Source organism: Liolophura sinensis, chromosome 1 (genome assembly GCF_032854445.1).
Source record: "Liolophura sinensis isolate JHLJ2023 chromosome 1, CUHK_Ljap_v2, whole genome shotgun sequence".
In the NCBI taxonomy this organism is placed as follows: Eukaryota; Metazoa; Mollusca; class Polyplacophora; order Chitonida; family Chitonidae; genus Liolophura; species Liolophura sinensis.
Genome location: NC_088295.1, coordinates 72,229,009 through 72,252,706, shown reverse-complemented (window position 1 = coordinate 72,252,706; position 23,698 = coordinate 72,229,009). Strand labels below are relative to the sequence as shown.

Sequence of the window (23,698 nt, the reverse complement as noted above, 5' to 3'; positions counted from 1 at the left end):
GTGGTGGCAGTGGTGGTGATGATGCCAATGGTAGTGGTGGCACTGGCATTAGTGTTGGTGGTGGCAGTGGTGGTGGCGATGCCAGTGGTGGTGGTGGCAGTGGTGGTGGTGATGCCAGTGGTGGTGGTGGCAGTGGTGGTGGTGATGCCAGTGGCGATGGCAGTGGTGGTTGTGGCAGTGGTGTTGGTGATGCCAGTGGTGGTGGTGGCAGTGGTGATGGTGTCAGTGGCGGTGACGGTGGTGGTGATGTTGGCAGGCAGTGGTGATCGTGGCAGTGGCAGTGGTGGTGGTGGAGGCAGTGGTGGTGGTGGAGGCAGTGGTGATGGCAGTGGTGGTAGTGGTGGTGGTGGCAGTGGTGGTGGTGGAGGCAGTGGTGATGGCAGTGGTGGTAGTGGTGGTGGAAGCAGTGGTGGTGGTGGAGGCAGTGGTGATGGCAGTGGTGGTAGTGGTGGAGGCAGTGGTGGTGGTGGAGGCAGTGGCAATGGTGGTGGTGGCAGTGGCCGTGGGGTTGTGGCAGTTGTGGCTGTCCTGGTGGTATCTTTGTAGTAAAAATGTCAACCAGCAAAATTGTCTGACATCGATAGGATCGGTCAGTAATTTTTGATATGACTCCTCGTAGTCCTTATTCCAAATGAAACAGATTTTTGTCTCAGGTAAATGTTTTGCTATCTGCTTTCTGAGGGCGGATTCTGGAAATATCCACTTCACGTCACAGGGAGGCAGCCATTCAGACTCGTCCTGGATCTGTGTCACAACAGCATCAGCCAGACAAGATGACGGATTACCTAAAGATCAGCTTAGCTCCTGGTGCGGCTTTTGAATACCGCTGTCCGAAGGTCAAACGCAGGTCTTCAGATATAAACGACTTGTCTACTCCAGAGTAATGTTTTCCTATTCGCTATAGGGTTGAACGGGGAATCGTTAACAATACATTTTAACAACACTTGGAGGAGAGAGTTTCCCACATGACGCCGTTCATACGGTAAATAAGTTAATTATGGGTACATCGTGCACGTAGATTTAAGTACATGATTAGACATTTCTCTGTCTGTCACATTGGAATAAAGGTCTCCAGCAGCATTAGATAGCTGAACCATGTTGTGTAAGTTGCTTGAGATCGTTGTATACGTGATTTTGTTGCTGAGATTCTAGTTTTATAGTTCCTCTTCAGTATTTGTGAGATGACTGGAAGTATTGTGGCGAAACCTTTGAGTGTCTATGTCAAATTCATTTGCCTCGGTTCATATTCGATACCTTTGAAGAATATGTTAGTCAGATGAAACCTTTTATGTTTTGTCAATCTATCCGTTGACCGTTTACATCTTCTAAAAGAACATATAATCCCTTTCATCTTTCATAGTTTATCTTGGAACGCAATGAATAATGTGTCTCTCTCACTAAAATCTCTCCTGAAGTATATGAAAGTTGCGGAAAAATGCAAATTTAACAGATGGGTAGTGAAGTGTAATATGAAACTTTTATTTTTTCCAACCATAAACATGTGATTACAACAAACTGTCAAAGAATATCCCCGCTCTTAAAACCATTTAAAATGTGATGTTTTCCTGACAAGCATGACGATATGAAATACAAGAGTTTCTTGTTTTAGTTACAGTGTGACAATCATTATGTTGCGTTCTGATAACAAATGACACGGAAGGAAGTTTGTATGCCACTCCAGATTTAACGTAAATCTAACCATGATTCGCGACACCACCCGCCGTGTTTAGGACCCTAGGCTAACTTAAGCTCAGCGTCCGACAGAGCAAATCTGAACGTTCAGTGACGGCCGGTAGCGTGGTTTACTGTGGTTGCATAGGAATTTCATTCTCAATGTCATAGCGCAAATAAAGTATAGCTAACAGGACACAGGTGACTACAATAGATGCTTGCTCTATTGAACCAATCTGTGTGTTGAGCTTCCTGTATAATGGACTTTAAAGTCTTATGAGACAACATAAGCAAACATTGGAATTGTTGAAGGTAAATCTGAGATCTGCTTCATGTCGCCCAGCTTAACTTTCAGAATTACACACACCGGCACCCGTATTCTTCCACCCTCTGTCATAAAACCTTGTTTTCAAGGCATGAAAACTATACTCATAAAGAAAACGATTTATGTTGATCTTGAAGTCGTGCAAACTACATATCACCCATGGCAATAAACACGGACGCATTCATTGCAACATCTGATTTTGACTCACTTGGGCGACACTAGGGATAGTGCGGAAAATAAAATACGTCAAACCTGCATGTGAATTTCGCCACGTTATTTCTGTGATGATAGTACATTAAGAGTCTTAACTTTAATTTCTGTAGAATTGTATAAGGTTTAAGAAATCCTGTTTGTGTGATGTTCAGCTTAACATGTCCATGCCCAACTGAAAGGGTCCTCTTCCAAGTTAGTGGATGTAATGATTCAGAGAGGTTAATGCCGAAGCATATCTGTAAAGATGACCAAAGGATCTCAAGCTAATATACAGGAAGCGTTAAGGTATACCCACTAGTATTAGGTTAAGGTTTCTTCCGGCACAAAACGATCAGTCACTGCTGAAGTCTGAATTTTTCGGGCTAAGATATTCACCCTCCGGTCCTTGGATTGAGAACTATGCGGACCAATACTGGATTGGGACTTGTGTCGGCAAACTTATCAATACCGCCTTTGGGTGACACCGTCTAGTCGATAAAATTTCTTTACATATTTCCTGCCAATGATTTATCTTGACATCTTTGCATGTTTAGCTGTAATACATTCTTTGCACAGTAGGCCTTTTTTTACACAGAAAATGTGCGAAACATTTTTACTTCAGAAGGCAGGTTGCTCAGTTACACGCCTTCACCTTAGAGATGCTACGAGAATCTATGATCCTAGGTAACGTAAAATAAGATGTTTTGGATGATCTATACTTTTCTTTGTTTATTTCATTGTTGTTCTGACGCCCTACTCGAGGATGGGTGAGCAGCACAATTGTGCCCCACGGTTTTAGTTTAGAAGATTTATCATTCAAAAACCGGTGTTAAGTTTCATTTATCCACAAGGATGTATAATTAAAATATTCTTGGGCATGACATTAAACCCTAATAAAAGAAATCATTCAAGAAGCCTTACCCTAATCGAGAACTGGAAGGATTTTAAAGGTTTTATTTTTTTCGGCCCACGCTAGAAGTATTCTGGTTTCTACAGAGAAATTCGTCAATTCACTCACTGCCCTGCAGAAGTTATAATTATTATTATATGCCGAAACCAGATGTGCACTAATTTAACACGACAAGGTCTTAATAAAATACTATACAGGAATAACGGTCCATAGCAATATCATTAGGAGTAGAACAGAGGATGGTGCGTTAATCCTGTCTTCCGGTAAGGCATCGTCCTCAGTGTAATCTAACATGGGGGTGATTGGTACCGAGTTATGATTACCTCAAGATCACCTGAAGATTTAAGGGTTCAAGATAATGTGCAGTGATTGAACTGAGAGGCATCTTTATCTAATGGAGGATGTGAACATAACTTTGAAGGCATAAAGGAATAATCTTGTTTTCGTTTGTGTCTTTGTATTATTTGTTTATTATGGTTAAGCTTTATTACGAGTCGTCAATCAGTCCGTATACCTAAAATCGAGAGTAACATCAGCAGCTGTGCTAGGAGCCATCAAGAAATGTCAGAATCCGAACCGAAAAAATCACAGCAAAATATTTTACTCAGTGCAAAAGCACATCAATATTTTTGTACTGCTCTATGCGGGATGAGTGCCGTGTGACTACTATACTGTCATTTACGACAGTACCATATGGCAAAACCACAGTACCATTCAGTGTAATTTTTCTGGGCAGTCCACACATTCTTTTGTTAAGGCAATTTCTCTAATGTGCAAGGATAGGATGGCCCCAAAGATCAATGGAATCTGTCAGCAACTAGTCTTGTATGATATCCTCATCAGTTCAATTTTGTGCTGAAAGACACGTCCTTATTTTGTGAACAAACTAACTTTGATTAATGAGGAAAAATGACCTATTTAATACTGACTAAGTGTTATAGACACTAATTGATGACTTTTAGTCTTCTTTGACCAACGAAACAGAATGGTGTCTCAGCTCAGACATTGTAAGAAAACGGTTAAGCCCTTTTCGTTTTGAGGGAGGATTCTTGAAATACTCAGTTCTCGCGACAGGAAGGCTGCCATTTAGTTCACAGCTGACAACGTCATGCAGACGAAATGGTGTAAAATATAACGATGTAACCAAAAAGAAAACGAAATTCATGTTATGGCTCCTACAAGCCTCAAACATAACTTCACACGTAATGCAGATAATCCTCCCATATTTATCAGTTTGATGCATTAATGGATAGAGCCACGAGGCCACAGGGTTTATGTTCAATCATCATTTTCTCTGATAATTAATCAAACATTCATGACAATTGTATTAAGGAGACGTGCTGGGGCAACAATGACAACCTTTGACATCAAGTGGCCACATGAATAATTAGCATGCTCACCTTGTTCTACAGGACTTTTGTGTTGTATTAAACATCATGATCTCTATTCATATACGTTTATGCTTTATTAGTAGCATTATCAAAACATAAAGCCTTTGACGTTGCCAAAGCTTGTAATAATACAAAAGACAATACCATGAAGAGTGAGAAAAGAGCGACGGCGGCAAAGATAGTTGGCAAGTGATCATGGGAGCATTTCGCACTGCATTAAGCACCAATCAAATACATGTTCAGCAAGTAGCAACTTATTCAGCAAATTTGGACCAAAATGTAGTGAGGTTAAGTGCCACTGGTCTAGAAATGTAGTCGTGACATTTAACAAAGAATAACATGACTACAATGCACAAAAACCAGGCCTCTGGAATGCTTGATCCACAAGCGGAAACCCCGTGTGTGCAGGTATACCACACAAAATACCCACGGATTTATGGCGTCCTACATGTCAAACGTTTAGAGTGAAGGGCGCTAAAACTTGTTTGTCTCTGGTCTCATAGGGATTAGTCTCCTACTTTGCCATTCAGGAAATTGTTACTTGCTTTAGGACTTCGGTAACGTGAGGCTAATAGAAGGGCATAGGGGACTACAGTTAATGCTTGCACTATTGAGCCAATCTGTGGTTTGATTCTCTTTTATAAAACTCTGGGAAATCAACTGGATATATTTAAGTGGATAATGGTAAGTCTAAAGTTAGATGTGAAATCTGTTCCATGCTTCCCAGTTTAGCTTTCAGAATTACACATCTGTGCCCGTAACATTCCATTCACTAACTTGGAACTCGGTCTTTTAAAGGTGTCACAGGTGTACGCCACAAAGCTAGATTTCCTCGATCTCAAAGTTTTGTTGATTACAGATCGCCTGTCGCAAATGTTACCCATGTATTCACTGGGACTGCATCTGGCCTTGGCTCTGTTGCTAAGTTCGAGTTCTTTATACACTAGGCATAGTCCGGGAGAAGAAAAACTCGTTTTACCTGTGGAATATATCACAATATTCTTATCACATGGTAATTTACAACGGGAACCTTTGCTATATTTTTTCTTAATATTGAATAGCAGTTACTGTTAAAAAGGAAAATCATCTTAATTCAGGGTTGAACAGCCGAGTCTAGACTGACAGAGTCACGTGATTTGAAATGGCGGTTAACGAAGTTTGCTTGCCGTCTGAGCCGATGCGGAAGTTACGCCTGTGCTAATCGTGACTGCCAGATCTGTCTAAGTTACTAACAACAAGGCGACATGAAATCAGAAATCAGCAAAGAAAACTGTGTTTTTGTGATTCCTGCTTTACCGTATTAAAATTCGAATTCAGCGTTAGTGTCTGTAAATATCCAGGGTGGTTAATGTATGATCAACCGATCTCACAACTAATCTGAAGGCAGCAGTTAGGACATGCCCACTACTATTAAGGCCAAAGTTTCAACCTCAACCTCAGCCTGTGATATTCAAGCACCACAGCACACCTAGAGGACTATGTCGACCTGTGCTAGATTATAAGAAAAGAACACATTTATACAATCTATACCTAAAATGAAAGAGCTACACTTAAAGTTAAATAAAATATCTAAATTTTCTGTCAGCAGTGCTTGTTATTTGAGTATTTGGGTCTCGTTTACGCCGCCATTTGAACGGATTACATACGTCATCTTGCTTAGCATTGTCCAGTAGCTCTTCAGGACATGGCATTCCTGACACAGTTTGGCAGACAACAGCCAGGAATGTAGGTATGATGTGGCCCTCTAGTACATCCCAAACTCTTCCTTTTTAGAGTTGGCTTTCACCGACCTTAAAATTCACGATTATCACCATATACATAGTATTTAGCTGAGACTCGAAATGCACGTTAATCATATGGTAGGAGTAAAACCTTAAGCACCTTGACGTCACTATGGATATTCAAGAGGAGGAAAGGAGGCGTTTCACTGGACAAGCCTAAAACTTGGCGGTGCTATCAGTGTTCCTCGAATCGGTGGATTTTGTAGAAAATACCGATGTTTAAAACCGTTTTTCTCACTTACGATAACTTTTAAAAAAATCTAAAAAAAATATAGAATTCCACACAGTTTGTATAGCTCTTTCATTTAAGGAACAGTTTGTATAAATGTGTTCTTTTCTTTTAAAGCATATTTTAACCGTTGCATGCAGGCCCTTGTATCGGCAAATCCACTGTACATGTTCCCTGCCTATGATCTATCTCGTATTTTTTATTATATTTTATATTTAATTGGTGTGTTTCGCCGCACCCCAGAACATTCCACTTATACGACAACGGCCAGCATTATTTTGGAAGGGAAACCAACGACCATTTGCAGGTTGCTGACAGACCTTCTCACATATGGCCGGAAAGGAAGCCAGCATGAGATGGACTTGAACACAGCGACCGCACTGGTGGGAGGCTTCTGGGTCATTGTGTCGCGCTGGCGTACTTCCCCACAAGGCCACAGAGTCATTCCATACTGCGGTGTAGCGCTCGGTCACTATTATTTCAAGCCGCAAACAGCTGTCTACTGACTTCACGCGACCCGGCCTTAATAGAATACTATTTAGGAATGAGGAACCATAGCGTTATCATTAGGAGTAGGGCAGAATGTGGTACCTTAATCCTGTCTTCGGGTACGGCATCGTCCTCAGAGTCGCTTGACACCGAGTTCTGATTACCTCAACAATACCTGAGGATTTAAGGGTCTAATACAACGTCCAGCCTTAAGGCCATCTTCGATATCACTGAAGTGGGCAGCAACTGTTTATTACGGAAGTGTACTGTGCAGGATGTGAGCATAAATATGAAAGACGGTCATGACTTTTTGTTTGTGTGTGTATTATTCATTTTTTTGGGAGGAGGGATTGTTTTTTTCACGCGTGACCAGCCAGCCTAAGTGATATTGATGGTAACGGGAGTGAGGTGGGGGGGGGGGCTGATCATATTTAGCAGCAGGAATCTGAACTAGAAAACAACAAAAAGCAAGTATCATAAACCTGATATTCTATTCCGGGGTTTCAGAGATATATGATTGACAGTCCAAAAACTATGTTTTTTTCTTTGTTTGTTTGTTTTAGTTTTTGCAAACTAAAGTATACTAAACATTAACCGACTTCAGTGTTCTCTGAAATTGAATTAGTATACTTGCTAATTACGGATAGTTTTGCCCACCATAATGCTGCCGACCGTTGAATAAGTGAAATGTTCTTGAATACGGAGTAAAACTCCAATCAAATAAATTAATAAATAAATAAGTAAATAAACTACATAAATGAATCTGTAATCATGCGGAACAATTTTACACGTGTTTACGTCAACCGGTGATGTTGTTGCCTTCTAGTAAGAAGTTATACCACGAAACGAAAAAGTCTTTGGCATCAGATGGTATTTCTTGGTTCTACTGTGACATTTGATTTAAGAACGTATAATTTCAAGAAACTCAAACAGTGCTGAGATTAAAAGGCATGTGACGGCATGTTAACTGTGATGACAACGCAGCATTTTGAGTAATTCATAACCAGTGACGTCTAATACATTGCAATTAACATCACTGCATTTTTTATATTTAATTCTGCTCCTAGGAAGGCGTGTAAATTGCAACTATTTATGTATTTACATGAACAGTTAGAATAAAACTCTAACCAAGGTAAATTGACGAAAGGCCGTATTTCATCAGTTACAGGTGACCATTTGTCAGCTTTCAAACTGTCGTCACTGCTCAGGTTTTACTCTCTATGCTGTACGTCTTTAATTATATTACATAAACTGTAAGATAGAGAGTAAAACCAGAGCAGACGACATGGTGGTAGTCGGCAAATGGTCAGGTGTATTCGTACCCCTTGAAAGCCTCTTGTCAGTTTACTTCAGGTTGGGTTTTGTTCTAACTGTTCATCTAAGAGCTTAAATAGTATAGCAACTTACACACAACCGGGCTCCTTGGCTTAAAGTGACCTCTGTATTTAATACAAATGTTATAGTCGTCTTTATTGCTATTTATCTGATTTAGAATTACTTAAAATCCTGTGATACCATGATGTGACATATGGTGGTTAGATTTATCTGTGACTCCTTCCTTCTAACATGAGTCCTCTGATGATTACAATTCAGATGTTCTTCAGTGTGAGTTAAAAAACAAACATACGCGTGCTCACATTGAATCGCTTGTTAATATATACATCTCCTTTTTTAATGATTCTCGGGAAATATAGTGGTCACAAATGATAATAGGAGCTCAAAAAAACCTTGCTTTGTACCACATTCTGTACACATAAGTGCTTTGATGTTTGTTTACTTACTGTTTAAATGATTACATCCTTATACGCATAATATGCAGTACTCCTTAGATTTTAGGAGTACTGTATAAATCTGAACCGTCCGCTACTGTACAAAAAACAGTTCCCTAATTTGCGGAAACCATTAAATGATCCTCCGCTTTTGTCAGTCTTGTAAATTCTTTCGTAAAAACAGTTCACCAGGGCATATTTCCAAAAAATGTACGAAAAAAAATAGCAATGAAATCAGATGACACCCAGTCTTTTCTGACGTCTTCGTCATCTCTGAAAAACACGTCCCTAAATTGTCCAAGAATAAAAGTTTTTACTTGTGGAGCTCATTATATTGGGGGAAAAAGTTTGCACTAGAAAATTTAATGAACAAAAATGACCTGTCTAATTTTGGCAGGGTCTTATGGCTCCTTCCGAGTGACTCTTAGTCTTCGCTGACAAATAAAACAGAACTTTGCCGTGGGTCAGATATTTTATGAAAATGACTGTCTGTGGTGGTTGAAAGTGGATTCTGGAATTATCCACTTCACGTCACAATGAGACAGCTATTCAGAGTGGAACCAGGAACTGTGTCACAACAGCGAAAGCCTGACGAAATGAGGGATTACCTTATGATCAGCTTATCTCCTGGAGCGGCTCTTTACATTTCTGACAGAAGTAAAGATTAGATTCTAAGACAATTATAGAACAGTCAACATTTTTCCAGGCAACATGTAGGCCCTCTCATATGTATTTTTAACAACAAAACAGAGGAGCAAAAATAGAAACATAATGATGTAACCAAAAACAAAATTCATTTTATGGCTTGATCCAGATTTAATTCTTAGTGTATTGAGTGCGGAACATCGTTGAAAACGTTGTAGAGAGTTTTACAAGCAAATTAACTTATTTTATTTTCAGACCAATTTTCCCCTGATTTATGCTTGGGCATTTCTGGCAACTACATGAAAAAAACCATGTGCTGAGGCGACACTTACAACCAATGAGATGCATCTGGCAGCAAATGACGTCACTAGAGATTTGTAATTCAAATGTTCTCCTCGTTTTACGGGACGATCACGATTAATATTTATTTACCCTCGTGCTTTATTCTCAATCTCGTCAAAACATTCACATTTTGACATTGTCAGTGTTTGTAATAATATAAAAGTCTGCAGTATATAGAGTTACAACACCAGAGAAGCGATGCTGATGTGATAAATGGTTTGTCTGTGTACGTAACTGGTAGCATAGAGTTACAGCACCAGAGAAGCGATGGTAATGTGATAAATGGCTTATATGCGTACGTAACTGGTATCATAGAGAGTTACAACACCAGAGAAGCGATGCTAATGTGATAAATGGCTTTCTGCGCACATAACTAGTAGCATAGAGAGTTACAACACCAGAGAAGCGATGGTAATGTGATAAATGGCTTGTCTGCGGACATAACTAGTAGCATAGAGAGTTACAACACCAGAGAAGCGATGGTAATGTGATAAATGGCTTGTCTGCGCACATAACTAGTAGCATAGAGAGTTACAACACCAGAGAAGCGATGGTAATGTAATAAATGGCTTGTCTGCGGACATAACTAGTAGCATGGAGAGTTACAACACAAGAGAAGCGATGGTAATGTGATAAATGGCTTGTCTGCGGACATAACTAGTAGCATAGAGAGTTACAACACAAGAGAAGCGATGGTAATGTGATAAATGGCTTGTCTGCGGACATAACTAGTAGCATAGAGAGTTACAACACCAGAGAAGCGATGGTAATCTGAAAAATGGCTTGTGCAACGTCTTAACTGTTGCTTATGGGTAGATCTTTAGGCGACTCTGCCAATACCGTTTTTGGTGATATCTTCCAGTCAGTTAAGCCTTGGGAAAGAGTTTCGTTAAAGACGCTATGTATACATGCTGCCTGTCTGTGATTTATCTTACTTTTTCTCGTTATAGACCTTGATGCATTCCTTGATCGCGAAAGTTATTCTTACTTTGAAGTACAAATTCTTTTTTCAAAATAAAGTCATTCGGATTGTTCAAACAAAACGCCTGTATTTAAAATATTCTTAAGGCATTTAGATTTTTAGTGCCCTAGATTCTAGATCACATATCTGTTACGATTGCTTTTAAAAAACTTTTTGGGGTATATATTTTATAAACCTGTCCTGCAAATGTTATAGTCGGTGACAATATGGCTTTTACACACATAATATGAAAGAATATCCTACTTTTCTCTGTATATCGACAGCATCTTGCACTGTAGCCCGTTTTATCGTAGTATCTCTTGTAGCCAATTTTATCGGAGTATTATTCCCAGCAAACATTACCAGCAATTAGACACCCGGTTTAGAATCAATGTTAAATAATTAATCTCATTACCAAGAGTTTGAAATCGTGAATTGACTCCGCCAGTTAGATTTCCTGCACCACACTCTCCCAAACACTAACGTTCCGGACATGTAGAGTAGGCGAATTGAACTACATGTAATTCAAATATTGGAAGTATTAAGTGGAACCAATTTTAAATTATTAAATCCTTAAAACCAGTGTTTTTGTTGTTGTTGTGGTTGGTGTTTTTACAGCTCCTACTTCACTCCACAAAGTTTGTAATTCAACTATACACCATAGTACGATAGTCTTGAAAGTGTCATGAGTTAATCCAAGAGAACCGAAATAAATAACTTTATCAATGTGTTCGTCTCGAGAAATTAGCTAATCCAATAGACAGGTCCGTGTTTATAACCTTCAAAACACAGTATTGTACATTGTTTGAACCCTCGTACTGACAGCGTAAGAATACAAAACTGTGCTATCTAATACTGGAATAACTGTTTACCATCTTTAGAGCGATTCTTTAAGTTTTTCGTCAACAACTACTACAAAACTCTGTCCAAGACGGGTATTTCAGGACAAGGTTTTTACACGCGGCTTTTTGAATGAGGATTCTGGAAATATCCACTTCACGTCACAGGAGTCCGCCATTCAGAGTGGTCCAGGAAGTGCGCCCCAGCAGCGTCAGCCAGACAAGATGGCGGATTACCTGATGATCAGCTTAGCCCCTGTGTATCTTTTTATATCTCTGAAAGCTTAGTTTCTGAGATCAACATGATATAAATAGAGCCGTCGATAATTCATGGAGGATTCAACCCTGAGATTAGGTTATCTGATTCACAGTTTAATTTTGAACCATGCTGGTGACTGCTTTGCTTTCACTTCATTCATCCGTTGTCGAGGTGGTCAGCGTTCCAGCACGGCGCAATGACAGAGGAGCCACTCACCAAGCGGTTGCTGACAAGCGGTCCAGCTCTTGCTAGCTGCCTCTCCAGCCGTATGTGAGAAGGTCTCTCTACAGCCTCTCTGTGGTCGTGGATTTCCACTGGCTATGCCCGGTTTCCTTCCACTATAATGTCGAGCGCCGTGGTAAAAGCGAAGTTTAGGGCGTAAAACACTATTCCAAAAAAAAAAATAATAATAATAATAAAAAAATTTTTAAAAAATAAAAAAAAATAAATAAAGAAAGATAGAAAGAAATTTCCTAGTCATACAGAGTCATCTTGATAAGTCCAGATCTTACAACGGTTTTAGTTTGTCATCAAGGGAGAGGAGCAAGAGTAAAACTACAAAGATGAAGGTAAAGTATCATTCGCTAAACAGCCTATGACAACTCCATAAATGAGACATGTATGCTTTGATTCTCAGACGTCAGCATTGTATCTAGGACTTTCTTCTTTCTCATATAAATTTATTAAATAATTTTTACTTTTCAGCTGTCCGATTTTGTCGATTTTGGACGGCCTTTGGTTAGGTTAGACGAACATAACACAGATACATCTGGTTTTCCGTTAGTTGTCTTAGCTAACTGAAGACGGAAATCTTGTAACTATGAAACATGGTCATGGTGTCGAATTCGGCATTATATGGATTTAATAACTTACATTTATTGTTTAAGGATATACAAACAACCACTGCAGCAAGAGTAAAACCTGAGTGACTCAGCAGTGGCACCTAGACAAAATAATTGCTAATCAGGGTTTTCATTCTCTGGTGTTTCTACAGAAACAAAAGTCAGACCAGTGTATTTGAGTTAACATGGTATCACCCGTTTCAGTAACAGTTTGACAGTCACGATGTTTGGTACGGGAAGTAAATGTTGACTTTTGTGCAGATTTTATCGCCTGACAAACACTCACGATTACATTCTAACTCGACCTTTCTTCAACATCTGATAAGGTAAACCTGCCTTTATACTGTTACGATAGGCCACGTTGTGGTTACCTCACGTGACTGGTAAAACTGCTACTTGTTTTGGGACACATAATGTTAACAGAAGGTCAAAGGTGACTACACTAAAGTTTTGCGGGTATTGAACCAATATGTTGTTGTGAGTAACTTGTATAAAGCACTAGGAATGCTGGTGAGTGCTTGTGAGAGGAACAGTGGACCATCTCAATGATGCCGGTGAGATATGCCCACTGGTAGTACATTGTACATTGGTAGGTCAACATTTCCTCCTGGTTTAGAATACGGTAGAGGCGCTTTTCTCCAGGCTATAATATTCACGCTCCAATCCTCCTTCCGTGCTTCCCAAATACAACTCATTCTGTTAACGAATTGTGGTGGGTTACCCACAGCTAGAGCATTGTGTCGAACACGGTTGGCCAATATGTGGTCTAAACCACTTCTTTTAGGGAAATCTGCCAATACCGCTCGGTGTCTTCCTATTGTCTAAACATTTGGGAAGTCCTGTTGATAGTGTCACTACTCTGTCTATCCCTTATCTGTCTATGATCTATCTCATATCTGTCTACGATCTATCTCCATCTCGTATCTCTGTCATGGGGAGATTCATGGGGAAAACACACACACAGTACTGCTGTTCGTTGAATATATCTGTCTGTCACCAGTATGGTGGGGGAAGCTTGTTCCGTACCTGACGAAAGAAAGAACGAAGAGCTTTTCTCAAATAAAGAAAATAGTATGAGTTTTCTTACAATTGTACTCTTGAATTTTCGCCCAAACGGTATATTCTGGCATGTGGTTAAGCCAAATAAATATTCCTTAACACTATGGGATTTTGCCTTTGTTATTATGACCTTTTGAGATATATTTGTGAGACTAATTTTTACTAAAAAAAAAACACGCAAATCATGTTCTCTGTGAAATCTTATCTTTGGGTTGTTTGGCACAGTGTGCTGATTGGCACAAGACCAACTGCGGAATTATGCGCCTTTGAGACACCAAACCAATACAGTTTTAAGGACATCTTCAACAAGTAGATGTTTGATATCAGAGGCTTTCCGATGGAATTATTTAGAGTTCTGTGAATTTATAATATATGTGTATACTAAATATTATCTTGACTTTACTGTCTGAATCAGCTAGATTATTCCTGAAAAGTGCCAGTCACAACATGCTTTTAGGGAAAAGCAAAGGGCTTCAGACATTCCTTACCGTCTTTCTGAGTATCCAGTGCCATATTCAAAAATGAATTTGCAATAAAACTAGATACAATATGCCTCTGATATTTCATTCATACGTAATAACCACACCTGTAGATTCCATGTCATCTCGCCATTTTAAACTCCAAGAAGGAGAGACAGCTACTAAAGTATCTGCTCTCTACAAATGACGTTAGTGGTTTTAAAGATTTATATTTGCCGTGCGCTTTGCTCTGAACGGACTCATTTCATTCGTGTTCGGTTAAATATCGTAATTAATATCTGTGTACACCCGTGCTTCATTCTCATCCTTGTTAATATGTTAAGTGTCAGGAAATTGAAATTTTGTGTATAACCAAAGTCCTCATGAAAACCTCGCCATCGTGCTTCTGTGACAAAAGCATGCCTTGAATTTTCCACACCATGAATAAAATGAATTAAGCAAACACTTCGATCCTTTCCTGTCCTGTGTTAATACCATCACATCATGTTTCTTTTAGACGTTTGTCTTTTCTCACGTAAATCACTTAAACAGTAGTTACTTGCAGTATTAACGTCGCTTGTAACAGGCGATCTCACTGGCCAAGATGTAGGCCAGCGTGAACCTTGGGATGATCAAAGAGAATGAATGTCTACTAACTGGATTTACGGACTACAACGGGTCTTTTCCAGATTCATTTACGGCCAGTCTAGTCTGAAGACCTTGTAGTGCCTTCATCAGGATTTAAATCAGAAAATGTGTAACTAGAACTGTTCATATCGAATTCCGCTGTGGGGTGAAATTCAAAAATTTTGGAACAATGTTGGTGAATAGGACGAAAACCTACAAATACCATTTATGAAGTACACAAAAGTACAACATTTCATTGTTGTTTTTTTTGTTTTTGTTTTTTTGTTGTTTTTTTTGTTTTTTTTTTTGTTTTTTTTAAATTATTTTTATGAAGGGTACCATAACATATAATGACATAGGAATTTATTGCATTGTATTAATTAACTGCACTCCCTTATCCTTTCAAACCAATAGCAGTGGCCCATTTGTTTTTTAGAGTCAGTGGATCATCCATATTGTTGTGAAACCTGTCGTAGCTTGATTTGGTTAAAACTATTATGGAACGTATGTCTCCATACCTTTCATATTTCTATGTATGCCTCTCACATTTTCCATGAATGGTACATGTCTCTGTGCCGTTCATATTTTTATGTATGGTACATGTCTCTATGCCTTTCACATTTTCTATGTATGGTACATGTCTCTATGCCTTTCACATTTTCAATGTATGGTGTGGAACTGGGCCTTGGAGTGTTTTTAGACGTTATCGCTAAGGATTTGTCCTAAGAGAATGGTGAGTGAAGGAAAACCGAAAAATGGATATAAATGGTCCTTTGGTGACCATCACCATTCATCAATGGGCCTATTTTCTCTCTGGGGATTCTGGGGAGAAATCAGTCCTGCACGGACTTCAATTTTTAACTGACTTCTACGCCTCCGACAAGGCCTGATGCATGTCGTGTGCAAGTAGCCCCAAGAAGCAGAATTTGCTGACTACAAGGTAAAGGTGCACTTATTGCGTTCATCAGAAATTAAATTTTGCTCTATTGCTATCCGTAGTATTTCCAGTGTAACGTGTTCCAGAAGTGATTTACAGATATGCACGTGGAAGAGTAGCGGTATTTAACGAACATTGGCCTGTGGGATGGAAACAAAATAATTAAACAACTGTTAAATGGTTAATATCTTCCAAAGAGTATGCTCGCAAATTTCACTTCATAATTTCGTTTGATCCAATGTCATTACTATAATTTTAAAGCACAGACTAAACTCTTGTAAGTATTAAAAAATTGCTCAGAACATGTCACAAGACAGGAAATGACCAAAGCGTCGTTGACAATAATCAATATGTATACCTTAACCGTTAAAGTAAGTAAATCCGCCCCTAAAATGTCATGCATACTGCAACGTGATTTGCGTCTAAAGCACAAGTAATTTCCGCTTGTCTAAGCCCCTCAGTGGACTCCATTTGTTTGATGGATTTGAAAAAGCCTATTCTTTCCAGGAAACTCCTCGACGCTGGCGATCATATTCCATGGCTGACTGAACCAGCCATGGAATAATCCAGGGATAATCCACAGACAAGCCGATAGAAATCTCCACTCAAAACAACTAAGCCAAAGGTCACTAAATATTTCAAGGTTGTATTATTTCCACTTTTATAACTTTTTGCAACTTTGAAGAAAGAGGCCTGTTAACTGATGTAAAGTGGACGATGTTCATTGGTCAACTAAAATGGCTCGTCTTAAACAATGCCTAATACTGATCGATGGGTTCTCGCTGACACTGTTAAGCCACGGATTGAATATGGGTCAACAAATGAATTGCTTCAGTTTTAGGTTGGTATTTTCGATTAACACCACTTGGTCACTTCAGGATTATGATAATTTTAAGTCTCCGTGTGGACTTTATAATTATTTCAAACAATCTCTAGTGTAATCACAACTGCCTCTTGTTGATTTTCATAACAGCGAACGTACACATTTAATTTGAGCTCATGGTTGTTACATAAAAACAGCGGTTTGATCTGTTCTTCATATAAAATGGCAACCTGATGTCAACGCTTGATTCAACTAGATTTGTCGCCTGTTCGTAAACCGAAGTGTTTTGTCATCAAAATATAGGCTATGAACGGCTAGCTGCATAGGAAGAAAATGCATATAACTTTTTTTGTTTACTGATTTATATCGTTGGTGTTTTGCGCCGTACGCAGTGATATTTCACGTATAAGCCGGATGCCAGCATTATGGCGTGATGAAACCGGACAGAACCGGAAACCCACGACTATACGCAGGTTGAAAACATTTATAAATGTATTCTCTAGAATATGTTAATAAGGTATGTAAATAATTTAATTAATTAACACTCATTTAATTTTAATTAATAGGCTCAGCAAGTGGCACTCGGAAATTACATTATTCACAAGCCATGAAGATCTGTTTTTTTTATATCGGTGCTATGATGGCATGAGTTACACTGGTGCTAAATGAAAATTTCAAATGTTTTAGTTACTGAACCCCGGTGATTATTTATTGATTTGTTTGACTGGTGTTTTAGGCCGTATTTAAGAATATTTCACTTATACGACGGCGGCAAGCATTAATGTGGTAGGAACCTCCTTGGTGACTACTACTGAGACTACAAGTACAAGCGCAAGTGAGATACATATTTTGTTATGGACAACGTCATCACATGACGTTCTTTGGCAGTCTAACTGATTAACATTGGGCAATCATTCGAATTTTATTTGTATACATCAGTTATTGAAGAAAGGCTGGCAAATAGTTCTAGCAAAGACATTTTGGAGAAGTTGAAATTAGTATGTAATAGGAATTAAGAACACTGTCACAAATTCTAATCCCTTCATGTTCAGAAATCAAACTGTAACAACAATAATATGATCAAATCCACACAGAAATCACTTGTCCACTTAAACGTTTCTGCTAAAAGCTTACATGCGAACTTTCATCATCACACACTATCTACTCCTAGTAGTAAATCTTGAGTCCTACCAGAGATGTGTTTACTCTTCAAAATGTGGGTTCATAGTTTCGGACATTTTGTAATATTTATGGTAATACCCTGTTGAGTCCCGATTAACCTGCTGGGTACGCCACACGGCGTGCTCTCCTTCACCTCCACAATAGCATGTTTTCAGACAAACATGTTATCATTCCCGCTTCAGCAACAACTGGCTTTCGGGACTAAGCCAGTTAATGTAAGAGGAGGGCAGCTAGTGAATGACGCTCTTTTTCATACGTAGCACATCTCGTTCTATACTGCACAATGAGCATTCTGCGGAAAAGCAATCGACATAAAGAGAAGAAAAAGCTGATGTACTGTGATCCAGCCATCGCCAGTTCATCCCACCTTATCGATCATAAAGCACGTGTTTGGTATGCTGCTTTTTGTGTCGTCCTTTTTTTCATTATGATACCGTGAAAAACACAAGAGATGATAAATGAGTGCTGTTGTTGTGTTGTCAGCTGACCTTGGTGTCCGGTATTTTAGATTTGCGTTCGGTTCAGGAAGTAATTAATATTAGTTGGCATATTTGGTTTGGTATCCAGTGTGCTGGATCCCGCAAACGGTACCTAAAATCCCTGTCTCAAATAACGCTTGAAGAAAACAGTGAGGATGTGTCAGATTTCATCAAAACAATTATATTCCGTCCGATATGAGTGCAGATTTTAATTATTTGCTAGCGGTTGTAGGCTGGTGCTTTAATTGCATGAAGACATACAGACATTAAAAAAGAGGCGATTATCAACACAGATAAACTAAAGACAACTCAGAAAAACAATGTTAACCAACGAAGTATCCGAAGTGAGTTGATTGTGAATTTAAGTATTTACCCCAGATAATATTCGCGACAAGGACTTTTAAAATATCGATAAAAGACCTTCAGAAAATGTCTTACATGTAAACAAAATTAGAGACATTGGAATTCTTATGGAGAATATGGAGATTATTATTTATTTTATTTATTTGATTGGTGATTTTCGTCGTACTCAAGAATACATACAGAGATCAAGTATTCGCTATCATAGTATAGGGCAATATATACACAACTCCTACGTTAGGCTTCTTAAGCAGAATGCTTTATTCTGGATACATTTTCTGGTAAACGTTATTAGAAAAGCTATAAAGAATGAGTGATTATGGTTTAATGTCAAGTTCACAATATTGCGGCCATATGTTTTCAAAAACAATGAAGATTGTAATGACAGCAATTGGTGTGTTTAAATTTAACAGATTCATTGATTTGTTTTCTGGCAGTTCAAGCCACATGCAGTTACTATTTTGATTAATTCAGTATCAATGTGTTTTGCAGATACATGGATCTTTGCGTCCAAATAGACATTCGTGTCCTAGCCATCAACCATAGTGACATTTGGGGTCAATAATATAGCAAACGCATGTAAAGAGGGGGAGCATAAATTTATGTATATCCATAATAAACTTTATTCTCAAACCACAAATTTCCTGGCTGACCTCGTTCCCATAATATTATTCCAGTATATACTGACCATATGTCGCCAACGCGTGTTCAGCTCACGAACGGCCGCATGACACCTATAAGCTCTACATACAGCTTAAGGCCTGTCAGCTATTGCACATCAGGCGTTAGAGACTTAATCCAGTAACTCGTCATTAATATAACTTAACGTGAACATGGTATCGATCAAAGCTGATTTGTCTTAAGGTGTTCGGATGACTGATGTCGCGGACTAAACAAATCATGTTTGATAACAATAACAGTGTTCAAAACCAGTCTCAAAATGTGTCTCAGTCTTTATAGCTTATTTTTCAGATTCGAGTTCCAAATTCTGTGTAGACAAAGATTAACATGAGTTGAACAATCATTTGGGTTCAAACAATATGAACAATTATTTTATTATTAGAATGTGTTTTAAAAATTTGTTTGTTCTTGAAGCTTACATCAGATAAACATGATATTTATTATTGAGTAATAGTAATTATTTTTAAAAACTCGTGTAACACAAACTTCCAGAGCACAGGAGAATGTTCCTCAGGGGTAAAAGACAATGAGATGATAGGAAGCGAGTTTTAGTGTTGTGAGTCAGGTTGTCCTGAGGTTGGCTTAATCTGCGTACTTGCTCTACCTCGCTCAGTGAGCAGGGATACCTTGGAGTGCTTACAAATAAAGATGGTTAGACTTTTGGGAGGGGTTTTGCGCTAGAATACAGTTCAGAAAGAATTTAACCTTCACTGTCTGCACTCTCAGTCTTTATATCTGGGGCTCGAAGGCGTAGATTATCGCCTTAGACAAGTTTGCCAACTAGATATTTCAACGACTAGAAATGTCTAAACTTTAACCTTTTTAGAGAATGATGCTTGCCAGAAACCTGGAAAAGTAAGAGGAAACCAAAACAATCGTGCGCTAAATAACACCAGGTTAAAGTGTTGATATTTCGTGTGTTTGCCTAACCACTGATATAATGTAACGTTTCCGAACGCCTTATTTATAATAGGATGTTAAATCTTAATTTCAACCAAGGATTGTTTCATATTTCCCCGCTTTCACTGTAGTGGACGTTTGCGGGAGATCTCTAGCCTTCCACCAGTTTTACAATCTTTACTGTGTGACAGTTTCAGGTCTAAAAAATTAACGTCAGGACCCATGGATTATAATATACAACGGTTACAAGGGGAATAATCCAGATTTTACTAGCAGTTAGTTTAAAGCCTGTTTAGACACAGAAATTTCACATTGTACAATATTCAACTAGCATTATAGAGACCAGCAAGCAACCTGTAGACGCTTAACTGCTGGTAAGTAGACGTGTATCAAGAAAACCTTGTCCTCTGTGCAACCTTCATCGAAATACTGTGAGATTGACCGTCTGATCCCTCGTGCGGAGCTCTCAGTTCCAAGCATTACCGCGAAAAATCATTTCTCATTGTTCTATAATTAATTCATTTAACAAATCGGCGATATCAAGTAAACAAAACCTGGTTTGTATGGCGATGGTCGTTATATGTGCTGGATTTTCATACCCTGAATAGACGATGTTCGCAAAGTGTTTGGATTTCTATTTCTGACCTGTCAGAGTAAAGACAATACTGCATTTTACACCTTTATGCATTTTGCCAACAAAGACACATAAGAACTATGTATGACAGACGATAATCACAACTGAAGCACTGTTTGTCAGTCTGCTAGTGTTTGTCAACCCAAAGATAAAGGTGAGTCACATTCCCATGAATGTTTGACTGAATACGGTTTCCTATCAGGCAAGCATGAATGTTTCACCTATAGGACTGTGACCAGTTTTTCGGTAAAGGAAACGGGAATGCCCTAGATAAACCACCGGTCATGGGCAAATTACTGAAAAACCTATCCACGTACGTCGTTCTTGCATACTTCATTGGTGAAGATAAGAAGCTGTGTCCTGTCCTCGATGGTTCGAACATTCCTGCTAAATCTCGCGCCGGGAGTAGTTTATAGAACGTTACCTTCGACAAGTGGAAGTGATAGATAGGTCTGTTACGTGTAAACGGAGGATCGTAGACGAAGACACCAGCCTTTTTTGACACCTTTCCATGTGAGGCTATCAGTCAATTATACAGGAGCAATGGAGGTGAACTGATTATTTATTACAGCATAAGGTTAACACAGTGGAGATTTCTTTGATGTTTAAAGATGAATGGACTTTGAGAATTTAGGAATTTCTTCTGATGAAAATACCATTACAATCAGTACGTCTCCGGCCATACGTGAGGAGGTCTGTCAGCAACCTGCAAATGGTCGTGCCCCCCCCCCCTCCGCCTTTGTCCGGTTTCCTCCGACCATAATGCTAGCCGCTATCATAAAGGGAAATATTCTTGAGCAAGGCGTAAAACAACAAATAAATAACAAATGAATGAATGCATATATAAATAAATACATAAATATAAACATATGTCGAGAAATGCGCTTGAAAGTAATTTTGCAACTGATATTCAGGCGTTAAGGTTTTGAGTTTTCCGGGACTATCATCTCATCAAATCAACTTACAAATCAAGTGAATTCCATCAGCCTCTATGGGGCGCTGCCAATATACACAGCTATTAGGGCCAATATACCTTTGACTGATAGCATATACTTCAAAGAAAAGGAACTATACCTTTATCAGGATTAGCCGTCAAATTCGACAATAGAAGTTTAATTTTTGATTAGCAGATCACAAAACATGCAAGATATTATTCTTGTAAAAAAAGGTCAATTACTAGACTAAAAAGCGCCTTTTTGTCCATCATGGTTTGTTGAGAGTAATCAGTTCCGATTGATCTTACCTCACGCACCCAGTCGAGGTACCTCGATCTTTTAGTTCCTTCAATCAAGAAATGTTACACATGTGGTTCAGCACTTACCTAGGTTATTTGTTACCCATTAGGACGTCATATGCTGTGATGTCTAACATATTGCAATTGACATCACCCCATATTTTTGTACCTAATTCTGGTTAAGGCATGGTGCCAATGGGACGTATAATTTGCTACATTTGCCTTAGAAATTAAAATTTTGTTCCCCTCATAAATGTTGTCTTAGACAAATGTGTCCAAATTTCAACTTCCAGTACCGAAGATTGAGCGTCGTTTTCTTTTTAAAGATTTTGATTTGAGTCAGAAAGAGGCCCCAAGCCATTGATTATTGCAAGTATAAAATTATAGTGGTCATATATCGCTTTATAAAAGAGCTTTATATAACTGGGTGATAATGTAATTTCCCACTACTGACATCCGAAGTCTAATTTATTTAAGCCTTTAACGACAAGATTAACAAATGAGAAAACACTCGTCTTGATCTTTTGTGGCTAGATATGAAAAGTAAAAAGCTGTTTCATTGCACGCATTTATAACAAAAATGTTATTAAACGCATCTAGCAGATCTTAAAAGACGTTGATCAGTGATATGATATCTCCTGCTAATTTCACGTAATTTTTCTACATATTTATCCCCTTGACGTGCATGTCTCTCTCCGGAATTTCATTACATCATAATAACACCTATCTCATCGTAGACAAACCTCATGCCAACGAGATTCGGTGACCTATTCTACACCAGACCTTCACCTTGTTTAAACTAAACAAATTTCGTAAGCCATCTTGTGAAGTAGTGTCCAATTACATTCATTGATGGTTTAGTTCAGCAAACTGCGAACATAACAAGTGCCATTTTGTATTCCCGATCAGGTTAGGCCGGGACCCTGTGTGATCTGGACAGGTAAATGTGATTCTTGCTGCGGTAAAATCAGTATTGATTCCAGTGTACTCTCTTGGATCATGAAAACCAACTAACACGTGATCAGATTCAAAAGCGGGATTGGCATTTCGTGTCTAACGGAGTGTCAAAAGATAGAATACCTGAACGGTTGATCAAGGAGATCCCTCTAACTTATTATCATGTATAGTGTTATAGCTATCCCCCAACAGTTCCTGTATGTGATTGCCACGCTGGAATCAGTGCTCACGGGTACTGTATCTTGGTAAGTTGATTTACACCAGATGTATACCCGTATGTATAACATGCCTGGAGCCACTTTAATCTGTCTGGGAAATAGAAGATCTGCAGTACCAGAAACACCTGCAACATTATCACAAATTCTAACCATTGGTGGAATCAGAGGAAAGATTTCCTAAATCAGGTAGCTTTCCCAACATAATCAATTTTAATCCCCACACTTCTAAATGTTTTGTCCGAGTCTGGCCTTCTCAACGGAATAGGTGTGATTTAAAGACATCTCCGAGAAACAGACATTTCAAAATGAATATATGGACACAGGACACTTTGTGAAAATGTAATGTCCATTCCAGATCTAAAGTTATTATAATTTGCTGATTAACAAGCATAGAAATACGGGGCATTGATTACACTTATGGTGTTCGGTGCATATGCAATCAAAGTGTCCCACAAAACATAATTGCCAAGGAATAGATGGATCACACAATAAACTTGATCTACA

At 38.8% G+C, this 23,698-nt stretch overlaps 1 protein-coding gene across 1 annotated transcript in view; it reads left to right on the top strand.

Moving 5' to 3' along the window:
• The first annotated feature begins 21 nt into the window (after positions 1–21).
• Positions 22–23,698, top strand: part of LOC135463742 (loricrin-like) — a 99,702-nt gene continuing 76,025 nt past the window's right edge. Inside the window, exon 1 of the mRNA XM_064741164.1 lies at positions 22–534. Coding sequence (XP_064597234.1) covers positions 22–534 — 513 coding nt within the window. The remainder of the gene's footprint in view (positions 535–23,698) is intronic.